This window comes from Epinephelus moara, chromosome 24, assembly GCF_006386435.1.
Source record: "Epinephelus moara isolate mb chromosome 24, YSFRI_EMoa_1.0, whole genome shotgun sequence".
Lineage (NCBI taxonomy): Eukaryota > Metazoa > Chordata > Actinopteri > Perciformes > Serranidae > Epinephelus > Epinephelus moara.
In genome coordinates, this window is record NC_065529.1 from 30,157,551 (window position 1) to 30,170,935 (window position 13,385).

Genomic DNA, 13,385 nt, shown 5'->3' on the forward strand with positions numbered 1-13,385 from the left:
GACTCTTGTGGATTCAATGAGCCCAATTTTGTTCATATGTGATGATGTTAGCCCTCATAGTAGCCATTTCATTTTGTTGAGACCATTTTTTAATGAACGTCAATGTATAAAATGACCTATATTGACCTGGAGGATAATCACAGTCTCATGAGTCTTTACAGCCACAGACTAAAGACCTCGGGCATTCAGAGGTTGGATGGCTTTCATAGGTATATTGACGATGAGGGGGTTTGTCAGCAGTTTCCAGAACACAACTGCTAACCATCCAATCGCCAAGACATGCAATTCTTACAAATATCTCTAAATGTCAAATGTTCTTGATGCCAAATCACAGCATGGATTTTTGTATGGTGTTCCTCAAGGTCTTGGTGCCTTAATGTGGTATTTTGGAGGGGTTTTTGACCGTTTTTATTATCAATTCTCAAGTGGTAAAACATGCTTAAATTTAGCACCCAAACTGTGTAACAAATGGTAACAACACAAAAATTGCTGCAAGAGGGCGCCCATTAGCTTACCTGGTTGAGCAAGCGCCCCATGTACAAAGGCTGTGTCCTTGCCACAGCGGTTACGGATTCAATTCCAGCCCATGGCCCGTTGCTGCATGTCCACCCCCCATCCCCCTCCCCCTTAATGATGTAACTGTTCTACCAAATAAAGGCAAAAAGCCTCCAAAAATATCTTTTAGAAAATTGCTGCAACAACTTATGAGACATATTATGAGCTCTGGAATGGTCATTATATACTTCCATCATAATGTTCTAAGCCCTTATAAACTCTAGAAACTTTCACATTTTTAATAGGTGCCTGACCAAAACACAATGTTTATTACAGATTTATGACCAGAAAAACTTGACACAAAGTGCTGAGCTGCATCTCAAATTAATCTTGAGCTCCCCAGCTTGCAGGGTTAAACTGAGTCCTTGATATTAAACAATATACGTAAAATAAAAAGACACATAAATGTTTTCTTTGCCACTTTGGACAGGACAACCTTTAGGTTTCAAAAATTACAAAAAAAAGTCTGGTTTGGTTAGGTCAAGGAAGTTCATTTGTTCGAGTTAAAATAACTTGTCAGAGATTGCCTTCCTCTGCTTTGTTTTCTGGGTTTTTCAAATGGAAACTCCCACTCAGCTGGTGGCAGAGAGCAGTGACGCAGGTTACTGGTGATTAATAATAATGACTGAAAGGGTTTGTTAAGATTTTTTGAACTGAGGTTGTATGCAGTAGCCAATTTAGTAACCATCTAATGTCTAACTTGCGTCATTATTCAATGATTCAGTGCCATATGAGACAAAATTTCAGTGCCCTCAGTTCGGATTTGAGTGGGTTTGTTTGCTCAAAAGATGCTCTGTGCTTTGTCTCATAGTGTTGCTTCAAATTGCTTTTAATAATCACCACAGTCTCCAAACATATAATGAAACACACAGGTTTTGAACTGCCTCTGGGAAGAATGAACATGTAAGAGTCTGCTCATTCTTGATTAAAAGCTCTGCTCTGCTGTCTAATTTTCTGTCTTTAGAACAAACTGTGTGAAATGACTTTTCTCTCACTGACTTATCTCTCACACTGTTGTCTCTCCTCGTCTTTCCTGTGTGCGAATCTCACTCACTTAGGGTGCACACATTTGATTGGCTGAGTAGCTCAGGTCTGAGTTTGGATAGGACAGCGTCTGGGTACAGACTTGGGGGATGGAGAGAGATGGCAGTAAAACAAGGCAGGTTAATCTTATTGGTTGTATGAGATTCCTACCCAAAGTCAGTGTATTACCTACAGTAGATGTCGGCCAATACGATCCCAGTTTGGAGAAGCAGCTGTGGATATATCTGTGGATGGTGGCAGCAGCAAAACGTATTTTAGCCTCCTAAAAAACGTTGGGCTGTTAGAGGAATAAAGTTCACCAACCGCTTTATTAGGTATACCTTAACTTCAAATAGCTAATCAGTCAGTCACGTGGCAGCAACTGCATTTCGGCATGTAGACATGGTCAAGACATCCTGCCGAAGTTCAAGCCGAACATCAGAATGAGAAAGAAAGGTGATTTAAGTGACTTTGAATGTAGCATGGTTGTTGGTGCCAGTCGGGCTGGTCTGAGTATTTCAGAAACTGCTGATCTACTGGGATTTTCACACACAACCATCTCTAGGGTTTACAGAGGATGGCCCGAAAAAGAGAAAATATCCAGTGAGCAGCAGGGCGACAGTGCCTTGTTGATGCCAGAGGTCAGAGGAGAATGGCCAGACTGGTTCAAGATGACAGAAAGGCAACAGTAACTCAAATAACCACTCGTTCCAACCAAGGTCAGCAGAAGACCATCTCTGAACCAACAACACGTCCAACCTTGAAGCAGATGGGCTACAGCAGCAGAAGACCACACCAGGTGCCACTCCTGTCAGCTAACAACAGGAAACTGAGGCATAGGCTGATCAAAATTCGACAACAGAAGATTGGAAAAATGTTGCCTGGTCTGATGGGTCTCGATTTCTGCTGCGACATTCAGATGGTAGGGTCAGAATGTGGGGTAAACAACATGAAAGCATGGATCCATCCTGCCTTGTATCAGCGGTTCAGGCTGCTGGTGGTGGTGGTGTAATGGTGTGGCGGATATTTTCTTGGCACACTTTGGGCCCCTTAGTACCAACTGAACATGGTTTAAACACCACAGCCTACCTGAGTATTGTTGCTGACCGTGTCCATCCCTTTATGACCACAGTGTACCCATCTTCTGATGGCTACTTCCAGCAGGATAACGCACCATGTCACAAAGCTCAAATCATCTCAAACTGGTTTCTTGAACATGACAATGAGTTCACTGTAATAGAGCACCTTTGGGATGTGGTGGAACAGGAGATTCACATCATGGATGTGCAGCCGACAAATCTGCAGCAACTGTGTGATGCTATCATGTCAATATGGACCAAAGTGGACCAAAAACTAGGTTAATGACCATGATGATGGTTGCAAAACAATGTTGACTAAGCGTTCTCCCATATCAAAGTTCAAGAAAGCAAATCAGCGTATTTCAAACTATTTCTTGAAGTCACACTGTTAATAGGCTGATCAATGCACTCCACCACCGCTTTGGTGACATATACGCCCATAAATCATGTAAACAAGTGTGCATCAGATCTTTAAGGAACCTGATCAGAGAGTCGACTCCTCTGAAGGACAAAGACACGGAGCGTGACAAAACAGTTATTAAACCAAGAGCAAGCGAGACGATCTCTAGACCGAGCAGCAGGGAAAGGCGAGACGTGACCATGGAGGGGTGACAGAGCGAGACGCCAAAATGAAGAAATGCAGAGATGAGAGGATAGAGAAATAGAGGGCCTGCCAAGACCTGACAGAGGGGTGGAGGGGAAGACGAGAGGACCACTCAAACCAGATAAACAGATCAGACTGGCTACTGTGCGTGTACGGTCACTTATGACATTGAAAGGTAATTTGAAGTTTGTGATATCATTTAGAAAACAGCCGCTCATAGTGTGTAAAATTCACCGTGTCATTATGAATAATACTGCAGGTGAGGTTAAGTTTTTCTTTTGAATGTTCAGGAAACAGGTGTGAAAAAGTTCCACTATGACTTTCATTTTGAATATTATTTTAATATTGTAAACAAAACAAAAAAAAGCTAATAAACCCAAGCCGATTAAAAACAACACATCATCATTATTATAATAATAATTCCTCCTCTGTATCTGGACAGAGGAAGTGGATTTCAGGCTGCCTCAGTGAAGAAAATAATAACGAACAGACTGACAAGCAGCGCTGAATGTCAATCAGCACGAGAGCCTTGTTGTGTTTTTTCCTGCCATTATCAAGTAACCACAGGTAAATATAGTGTTTAAGATGGACATTAAATTCTGCCCTCTGCCTTTCGAAAGCCAATTGTTTGTCTGGTTCAACAAACCGCACAATAAACTCCAAACACTGAAATTATATTTAAAAAGCACACCAGGCTGATATCTCTCCACAGCTTTTCAAAAATGCGTCTATCTCCTCCTCATTTCCTCACAATCCAGCCTGGGGTTGATAAAGCCGGAAGTTAGAAACAGAGGGGCCTTGTGGGAGTCTGTTCTTCCAGCCCGCCGATCCTCCAGGGGACAGAGGAGGGAAATTACTATCAACAACACCCGTTTAGAGCAGCGGTGGCTATCAGATGAGACACATTGTACACACCACTTGTAAATCAATCAAGGTCACCTCGTGCTCTCTCTCTGCCTCTGTGTTACAGTTTAATCCATTGTGAACACTTCAGCGGTTGCAGAGTCGGGAGAATAAAGTTATCAAAATGTGACTCACTGAGTCAGAGGTGTTTTTTTTCCCTCTGCAGTTATTTGACCCTTGTTGTGATTGCTAACGCACAAAGCTTTGACCTTGATGTCTCATGCATCTCTTCTAGTTAGCTGTCCCACAACGCCACCTGCTGGTCACAAACTGTCACAAAAATATATGACTATTTCCCAATCGCTTTGACTCAGTCCTCGTCCTGCATTAGAAAAATACACATTACACCAATTTTAAAGTCTCTGCATTGACTTCCTGTGTGCTTCAGAGTTGATTTTAAGATCATATAATTGGTTTAAAAAGCTCTTAATGGTCTTAGTTCTACATTTTTATCAGATTTGCTTTGATTGTATGAACCTTCGCATTTAATTCATCCCAAAAATTAGGACAAAAACACACGGTGAGGCATCATTTCATAACTATGGTGTGGGACAGTAAATGTGCTACATAAATAAAGTTTGATTGAGTGAAGTAATAGAACAACCAAAGAGCCAACAGAACAATAGCCAAGTGTCAGGGAGAAGAAAATACACTGAATTGGTTAAAAAGTGAAGCCTATAAAGCATGTTTGCTTAAATAAAAAAAATTAAAAATTAAAATTAAAATTAAATAAATAAATAAAATTAAATAAAATTAAATTAAAATTAAAATTAAAATAAAATAATAATAATCATGTAGTTAATGAATTCACTATTTGGGTTAATTAATTGTGCGGTTTATCAGCTGTTCTGTACTGATATTGTTACGTACTGAATATAATATGAAATGTCACTTAGTCAGGGGTCATCAGTTTACTTTATGATAGAGAAGGGGACTCTTAAAAAAAACCTTGTGAACCACTGGTCTGAACTGTTAAGTGCAGTTGTCACACATGTTTCAGGCAACATCACAGCTCTGTTGCATTTCCTCTGAAGGTAGTAACTCCTCCGAAACATTTCTCTCATGTTTCAAAACCCATTTATTGCGTCAGTAAATTGGCCAATGCTACCATGGCGGTTAACCGTCAAAATGTTTGCCATATACAAATCTTTGTTTAGTTCAGCTTTTTTTTTCAGTTGCCACTGACTGCTTACTGTACTGTACACGAGTGTCAGTTTGGTCTGTCTGAATGTTTTTGTTTATCTCACTGAGCTTTTAAGGGTCCAGTTTCAACAATAGGTAAAATTTTACAGAGGAAAGTCAACACTGCTGTACAAGATGAAGATATGCACATTTGTATTTATACAGAAAATAAGTCCATTTGTGTATAAATGTGTTACATGTGCTGTAAACAGAAAATTCACCTTTGACCTTTCATGTAAAGTCCTATACAGTCAACAGAAACCACAAAATGACACCCATGCCATAAAAAATAAAGATTGACCAGGCAGGTAACTAAGCAGACATCACAAACACTGCATGTCATAGATATTTATGAAACATACATTAATGTGTGTTGGACTTTGATAACCGAATGGATCATTTTGCATGTGCAGGCTCAAATGATAAAACAATGTCCAAAAGTTGTGAAGAGAATGACAGTTTCACTGAGACTCAGGTCAGCAAGCCATGAGCAAAGTGTAAACGATTGTGCCGTGTGCTTTGTACTCATGTGCAATTTGCTTTAATCGAGCCAAAGCATACAGTAAAAAATGTAAATGAAAACCACAGCAGTTAAATTATAGGCTGAATTTACTTGCAATATAATGTTAGTTCGATTACCATTAAACGATCCCCCCTCTGCTGCGGTGGGAGAAAAATAAAGATCCTTTACATTAGTAAAAGTAGAAATACAAATTTTATTCAAGCAAGAGTACAAAGTAAAAGTACTAATTATGCAGAATGGCCCCTTTGATTTCGATATAATACTATATATATAATTTGTAAGCAGCTTTTAACGCAGTTCAGTCAATGTGGAGACCCTTTTATCAGCTTGACGTACTGCTGGATACTTTAGTCTCAGAAAATAAATTATATTTTATTAGCTGATTGTGTTATGTATGAATTCTACTGAAAAAACTCTGCTTACTTTAAACTTAAATCCCAATATAATTAACATTAAAGACACCCTTATGGCAGGTTTTAAGAGCTCTTTATTACTTGAAAAACTCTATACTTTGAATAATAATTTGTGTCTGATATGATTTTTACACATTTTACTATCTACTTTTAAAAAAAATCTTAAATGTCCATCTACTCCTGTTTCATTTAAAAATCCATGAATATGAAAATATTGTGAATTTCAGAAGTTTAACTGCTGGACACAAGATGTCTCCCACTTCACTGTGTAGTCCATTCTCAGTGTTTGCGTACTGGAGGTTTCCAGTTGTTGTCAAAATCCTTCTCACATGTAGGCGTGTTAAACTCAGATTTAAGCTGAGCAAAGACAAACATTACTCCTTAAATGTGAAAACAGTCTTCTGGTGTCAGCCTCTGCACAGTGAAGCTCAAATATTTAAGTAAGTAACAATAAGCTAAACATATTTTTGAGTGGAGGGTGACTCTCAGAGTGTATCTTCACAGATAGTTTAAGGCTGATTTCTTGGACTAAAAACATTTGACACATTTTGTCATTAAACAACACATTGTTCATTTATTATCACACACTCACTGGAATGTAAAAAATACTCTGCTTACATTGCTAAATGGGGATTTATTAACATTTATTAGAAAAATAAAAGGAGTAATTAATTAAGAAAACACGAAACGTCCATTGACAGGAGACCAAACAAGGTGCAGTCTACCTCTGCAGTGGTTTATTTCACAGACTTTACAGCTATTTATTAGACCAAAGCTGTCACTGGATTACCTCCCTTAAGAAAAGTCTTTTACCCATGAATCCATTTGGAGCAGCTCTCACCACTCCATCCTGGGTAACACTGGCACTGAAACTCAGACTTCATGAACTTTACCTCGTGTCTTCTTATCCGTCCTAAAACTTTGTAGTTCCGCCCTCCCTCTGGTTTCCTCTCAGACACCACCTCCCACACAGCGGGGTCCAGGTGGAGGTAGGCCCTTGAGTTCGGGTCCCTTCTCTGGCATCTTCCCCGAGAGGAACACATGGTCTGGCTGCAAAGAGTGGCTGCCGCTGTTACGTTCACCAGGTACGGACCCAGAGTCTCGTCGATGAAGGATTTGACAGCCTCGCAAGTGGCCTGAAAGGAGAGAAACAAGAGTCGTCAATAAAGTGCTTACACGACTTTACACCTTCATCTTAATGACAGACCATCAGCACTTTAACACATAGATGATGCCAGCAATTTTACTTAAAATCATTTTGCCTCTTTTTTTTTGTTTTGTAAATAAAATTAGAAAATATATGTTTGTGATCTGTATTTTAAAGGAGCTCCATACGATATTCAGAGGGTATCTATGGCCCTTTTTACACTGCCTGTTCAAGGTGGGAACATTACGACATTATGTCACCTCACCTTACTATAAATAAGGTGCAATCATGGATTGGGGAGACAGAGCTGTCTTGGCTTTAATCAGCTAGGTAGCAATTGGCAGGATGTTTTGGCATGACATTTTGACGATGTGTTATCTGTGCGACCCACAGCAGGAGATTTAAAAAGTAGCTGCTAGTAGTTAGTGGCTAACTCTCAAAGAAGAACAGTGTCCGTAAATGTCCATAAATTGGGAAAGCAGTGAGGTCCGTGGGCTCCTTAACCTCAGAGCAGAGGACTAGATCAGCCGCCATATAACAGAGATGGCAAGTGATTGATATTGCCATATTATGCCATTGTTGTTTAGAATGCGCTGCCGATGTGTCTGTCATATGTCACACTAAAGGCTGATGCTGTTGTGTTACATATCACGCCTGTCACGCCTCTTTTGATTCTGTGATGCCAGGATGCTGTCCATAATCACACACTGGAGAAGAATGATGCCGCCGTCTGGTTTATGCAAAGGAGGCATAAAGAAGGGACTTTGTAGCGGCTCTATGGCGTGATCTCTGCGTAAAAAGGGCTTAAGATTCAGAAGTTGTCTGCACATGGCTCTCAACATGGAGGTGGCTGAGCTGGCGACAAGCAGCTAAGGGTGCAAACACAGGGCGCTGGTGACTTGGTGGTAGAGCAGGCGCCCCATGTACAAGGCTGTTGCCGCAGCGGCCCAGGTTTGACTCCAGCCTGTGGTCCTTTGCTACATGTCACTCCCTCTCTCTCTCCCCCCTTCACGCTTGTCTGTCCTATACATTAATGGCTAAAAAGCCCCAAAAAATATCTTTAAAAAACAAAAAGGTGCAAACACAATAAAGTAACAATGGCAACAGGGATAAAGCTAACGGTGTTAACTAGGATGTGCATCACACTTCCGCGACAATGTGGTCCCAAGATTAGCAGTGACCACATAATGCAGAGTGGCGGAAATTAGCTAGCCACACACGTGCTGGACCTTCTACCACAACAAAGAACAGAGACGCTCAGATCACACACACAAAGGTAGTGCAGCTCTGCTCAGGACGCTGTTTCTCCACTATATCTTTACAGAGCAAAGGGTTGTTTGGTGCCATGTTGATGCTCTGAATGTCATACAGAGCTCCTTTAAATGGTGTGTGTATGCAGTAGGATCAAAATGCTGAGTGCCATGGATATAATAAGGAAGTGAGAGAGTCCTGAGAGGAAGTTGTGGTCTTTTCATGGGATCTCCTAACAGTAAATGAGATGCATAATATGCCAGACAGTCTTTCAGGAGAAATTTTTTTTAGACACGAACTAAAAATACCGTCTTAAAAAACTCTCTAAGGAAGAAGGTAAATCTCCAAAGCATAATGGTACAATAACGTTCACTGAAGGGATCAAATGGTTGCTCTCAATCTTCTTTTTACACTTTAAGAACAGGCACTGTGTGTTCGGATATGTCACACAGTTATGCTGCTGCACACCAAACTCATCATTTTCATCAGGGTGTTGTCTGATGTTGTTTCCGGCTTCCTTAACTATCAGTCGTGGATTATGAATCACCATAGATACTGAGAAAACAAAACAACACTATCAACGTTTTTCTTAGAACAGCTTCTTACAAATTACTCCTTATCAATAAAGACATCTACAAGAGAAAAATAAACGAACCTAAGCACAGAACATGTAGGCAGATATCGAAACACGTGGTAACAGCTCAGTTAGTCTAACATACGAAGGCAAAAGATTGGTCAGTAATGACTCTTTGTCATTTTTGGAACAATAAAGACCTGCTCTATGATGTGGACAAACATCCTATGTCGCCTGCGTTATGCCAAACACCAGAACAACTTTATCCTGAGTCATTTTTCTGAGTTCTACACTCTGGTGAGTTCAGGTAGAGCCGGACTGTACCCGAGATTTGGAGAAGGCATGGTCGCCCCAGAGCACCACCCCTGCAGATCCCAGAGCTGCACTCTCTCCGATGGTGTAGACCAGGTGCTCCTGCAGGAGGAACAAACAAGATCAGCACAGTCAGATTAAATCATGATTATCTCAACAGAGCATGGAGTTAAATCATCTGCCACTTGCCTGAGAGAGGAAATCTAATGTGTAGGTGTAGACAATGCGAGCGTAGGGGTACACAGGCGGTGCTGATGGAGTCAGCTGAGCTGCTGCTCTCATGGCCTCCAGGACGCGGTGGTGGGTGTAGAGGAGCACCTCTCTGCTGAGGTCTCGCAACTCCAGGCTGAGGTAGATGTCAGGATAAAGAGCGGAGGAGACGTTCCACAGCCACAGCAGCTCGTTGTTCCTCTTCAGCTCCACAGGTGGACACTCCCCTGTGTAGTTAGTGCTTTTGGTGTTGTAGTAGTTGTAGCAGTTGGGGAAACCATAAAACCCCCACAGCCCATTGGGTCTCTCCTGCTGCCCCAGCTTTAACGTTCCCTCCATGAACTTCCTCCCAGCTGCCTCAAACTCCACCTTCGCTGCAGCGTCTACCTGCGCTGGGCTCCAGTCTGGATGCTTGGACCTCACCAGTGCTCTCGATCCCTCCCAGTACACCTCCTTACTGTCCCAGTTTCTCTCCCACACAGGTCTCCAGCTCTCCCAGTCCACCACAGCCAACCCTTGGAAATCCCTGTCAGGGATCCAGGTGTGGATATTTCCAGAGGCCACTCTGAGGTGTTCATCCAGACTGGCGTTCTGCGGCACCCCGCCATTGATCGCCTCTGCTTGGCTGGTGTACCTGGGATACAGGCCGAGCTTTTCAGAGTAAAAGATGGTTATGTTTCCACCCACAAAGCTCTGGTTCTGGTTCTGGACGATGCTGAATGTTCCCAAGTCGAGGTCCACGCCATATTGGGAGAGACAGCTGGCAGTGGGAGCGTTCCACACTGAGAGGAAAGGAACCTGGGTGAAGGATGATGTGGCAAACTGCAGCCCTGAGACAAGGCTGAACAGATTTAAGAGAAGCAGCAGCTCATGATGGAAGGAACTCATGCCTGTGAAGACAGAAAAGCTGGTATCACTCAACGAGAAATACTGACAGGATATTGCAAAATTGTTCTCTTAATGTTACTTTTCCAAACTCTGGTTTGTTGTGTGGAGTCTGACAGATGAATTCAATTTCAGAATCATAAGACATCAAGAATTTCAGCTTTCAACCAAACATGTTTGCTTTGTCCTAAAATCCTGCAGTTCCCCACATAAGTGGTGTTGCTAATGTGGGACTAAAGTGACAGATTACAATGTAATGGTGTGTGACAGAAGGACTATGGACAGACATGACAAACGGTAACTCACCTGTTTAACAACTGGATGAGGATTTTTTTGGTTTGTACTTTATGGTGTGGACTTGCAGGGAAAGTAAACTAGGTCTCATGATCTGAATGACACATGTATGAAGGAGGGGAAAGGAACAAAAGCAGAAGGGAGCTCTGGGATTGTAACAGCCAATCAGAAGTGAGCACAGAATCTCCACCAACCAATCATAAGAGACATGCAGAGCTTTTCCGCAGCAGATTTAAAGTCACAGGCACCTTAAAAAGTAACTTCATCTCATCATTCTCTTTCTTCTGTCTGCTACATGTTCAGTGTGTCTTCATAAAAGAAGAACTTATAATTGAAAATAAACAGTTGACTGAAGAGATCTGACCTGTAAATGCAGTGTACATCTCTTCTAAATGGCTGTCAAGCACACTATAATGAACTCTTCCTCCTGCAAATTTAAATGTATGCCCTGCTCTACTCTTAAAAGTAGCAAAAATAACTCTTGGCTTAACGGCACCCTACAATTATAAGGGGAGGGGGCATGAGGCAGCAGCCTGCAGAGTGTGTCCCTCTCTCTGAGAGGACTAGCTGGCTTTGCCTCCCCTTAGTGGCCAGTGATGACATGTTTGTTTTCCGGGAGCTTGTCTTCTATCAACTGCAAACACCAAAACCAGAACTGTATTATCTACAATTAAAATGTCAGGTCTGCTCTCCCCTATGGTCTGATTATGAGACGATGGGCCCCTGGGCACAGATATGCAAACGGCTCCATCACCTCCTTTACATAGGAGCAAGGAACACACACACTTTGTGGTGGTTTGAGTGTCTTCATGGTCATTACACGTCTTTTTGTGTTTCTTTGTGTCTTTGACGTAATGTTGTGTCACATTGTGGTTGTTTTGTGTCTTTGTGTAGTTAAATGGTGTCTCTTAAACTAATTTTGTGTCTTACTAAGGTAATCTTATGTCTTCTTGTAGTCATTTTGTGTCTTATTTACGTAATTTTGTGTCTTCTTGTAGTCATTTTGTGTTGTGTCTTATTTACGTAATTTTGTGTCTTCTTGTAGTCATTTTGTGTCTTATTTACGTAATTTTGTGTCTTCTTGTAGTCATTTCATGTAACATTGTGGTTGTTTTGTGCCTTCTTGTAGACATTTTGTGTCACATTGTGGTAGTTTTGTGTCTTTTTTGGATATTTTGTGACACATTGTGATTGTTTTGTGTCTTTTTCGGTCATTTTGTGTCACGTTGTTGTTTTGTGTCGTTTCTGGTCATTTTGTGATACATTGTGGTTGTTTTGTGTAATTTTTGGTCATTTTGTGACATGTGGTTGTTTTGTGTCTTTTTCAGTCATTTTGTGTTGCTTTGAGGTAATTTTTTGTCATACTGAGGTAATCTTGTGTCTTTTGTTGGTCATTTTGTGTCCCTTTGAGATAATTTTGTGTCCCATTGTGGTTGTTTTGTGTCTTCTTGTAGACATTTTGTGTCACATTGTGATTGTTTTGTGTCTTTTTCGGTCATTTTGTGTGACATTGTGGTTGTTTTGTGTCATTTTTGGTCATTTTGTGACATGTTGTGGTTGTTTTGTGGCTTTGAGGTAATTTTTTTGTTTTAACTGAGGTAATTCTGTGTCTTTTGTTGGTCATTTTGTGTCCCTTTGTGGTGATTTTGTGTCACATTGTGGTTCTTTTGTGTCCCTTTGTGGTCATTTTGTGTCACATTGTGGTTCTTTTGTGTCCCTTTTTGGTCATTTTGTGTCACATTGTGGTTCTTTTGTGTCCCTTTTTGGTGATTTTGTGTCACATTGTGGTTCTTTTGTGTCCCTTTTTGGTCATTTTGTGTCACATTGTGGCTTTTGTGTCCCTTTTTGGTCATTTTGTGTCACATTGTGGTTCTTTTGTGTCCCTTTTTGGTAATTTTGTGTCACATTGTGGTTGTTTTGTGTCTTTTTGGTAATTTTGTGACACATTGTGCTGTTTTGTGTCTTCTTGTAGTCATTTTGTGTCTTATTTAGGAAATTGTGTCTTTTTTGTTGTTTTGTGTCAGTCCGTAACCATTTTGTGTCACAATGTGGTTGTTTTGTGTTGTCTTGTAGTTATTTTGTCTCTTATTTAGGTAGTTTTGTGTCTTTTTCTGTCATTTTGTGTCACAATGTGTTTATTTTGTTTTCTTGTAGTCATTTTGTGTCTTATTTAGATAATTTTGTCTTTTTCAGTCATTATGTGTTGTTTTAAGGTAATTTTTTGTCCCTTTGTGGTGATTTTGTGTCATATTGTGGTTGTATTTTATTCTTGTAGTCATTTTGTATCTTTTTTTGTTATTTTGTGCCACTTTTAGTCATTTTGTGTGACACTGTGGTTGTTTCTTGTCTTTTTGTAGACATTCTGTGTTGCTCTAGGGTAATTTTGTGTCTTGTTTAGCCACTTTGTGCCACTTCATAGTAATTTTGTGT

General features: G+C 40.8%; 2 protein-coding genes across 2 annotated transcripts in view; both read right to left on the bottom strand.

The window, feature by feature from the left end:
- Positions 1–6,333: 6,333 nt before the first annotated feature.
- hyal1 (hyaluronidase 1) lies at positions 6,334–11,067 on the bottom strand. The gene is made up of 4 exons (XM_050038006.1): positions 10,968–11,067; positions 9,756–10,666; positions 9,579–9,668; positions 6,334–7,418 (listed from the first exon to the last, which is right to left on the bottom strand). The coding sequence occupies exons 2-4, from the start codon at positions 10,662–10,664 to the stop codon at positions 7,092–7,094; spliced, it is 1,326 nt and encodes a 441-aa protein (XP_049893963.1). The 5' UTR covers positions 10,665–10,666; positions 10,968–11,067; the 3' UTR covers positions 6,334–7,091.
- Positions 11,043–13,385, bottom strand: part of LOC126385552 (ski oncogene-like) — a 35,702-nt gene continuing 33,359 nt past the window's right edge. Inside the window, exon 6 of the mRNA XM_050037324.1 lies at positions 11,043–11,049. Coding sequence (XP_049893281.1) covers positions 11,043–11,049 — 7 coding nt within the window. The remainder of the gene's footprint in view (positions 11,050–13,385) is intronic.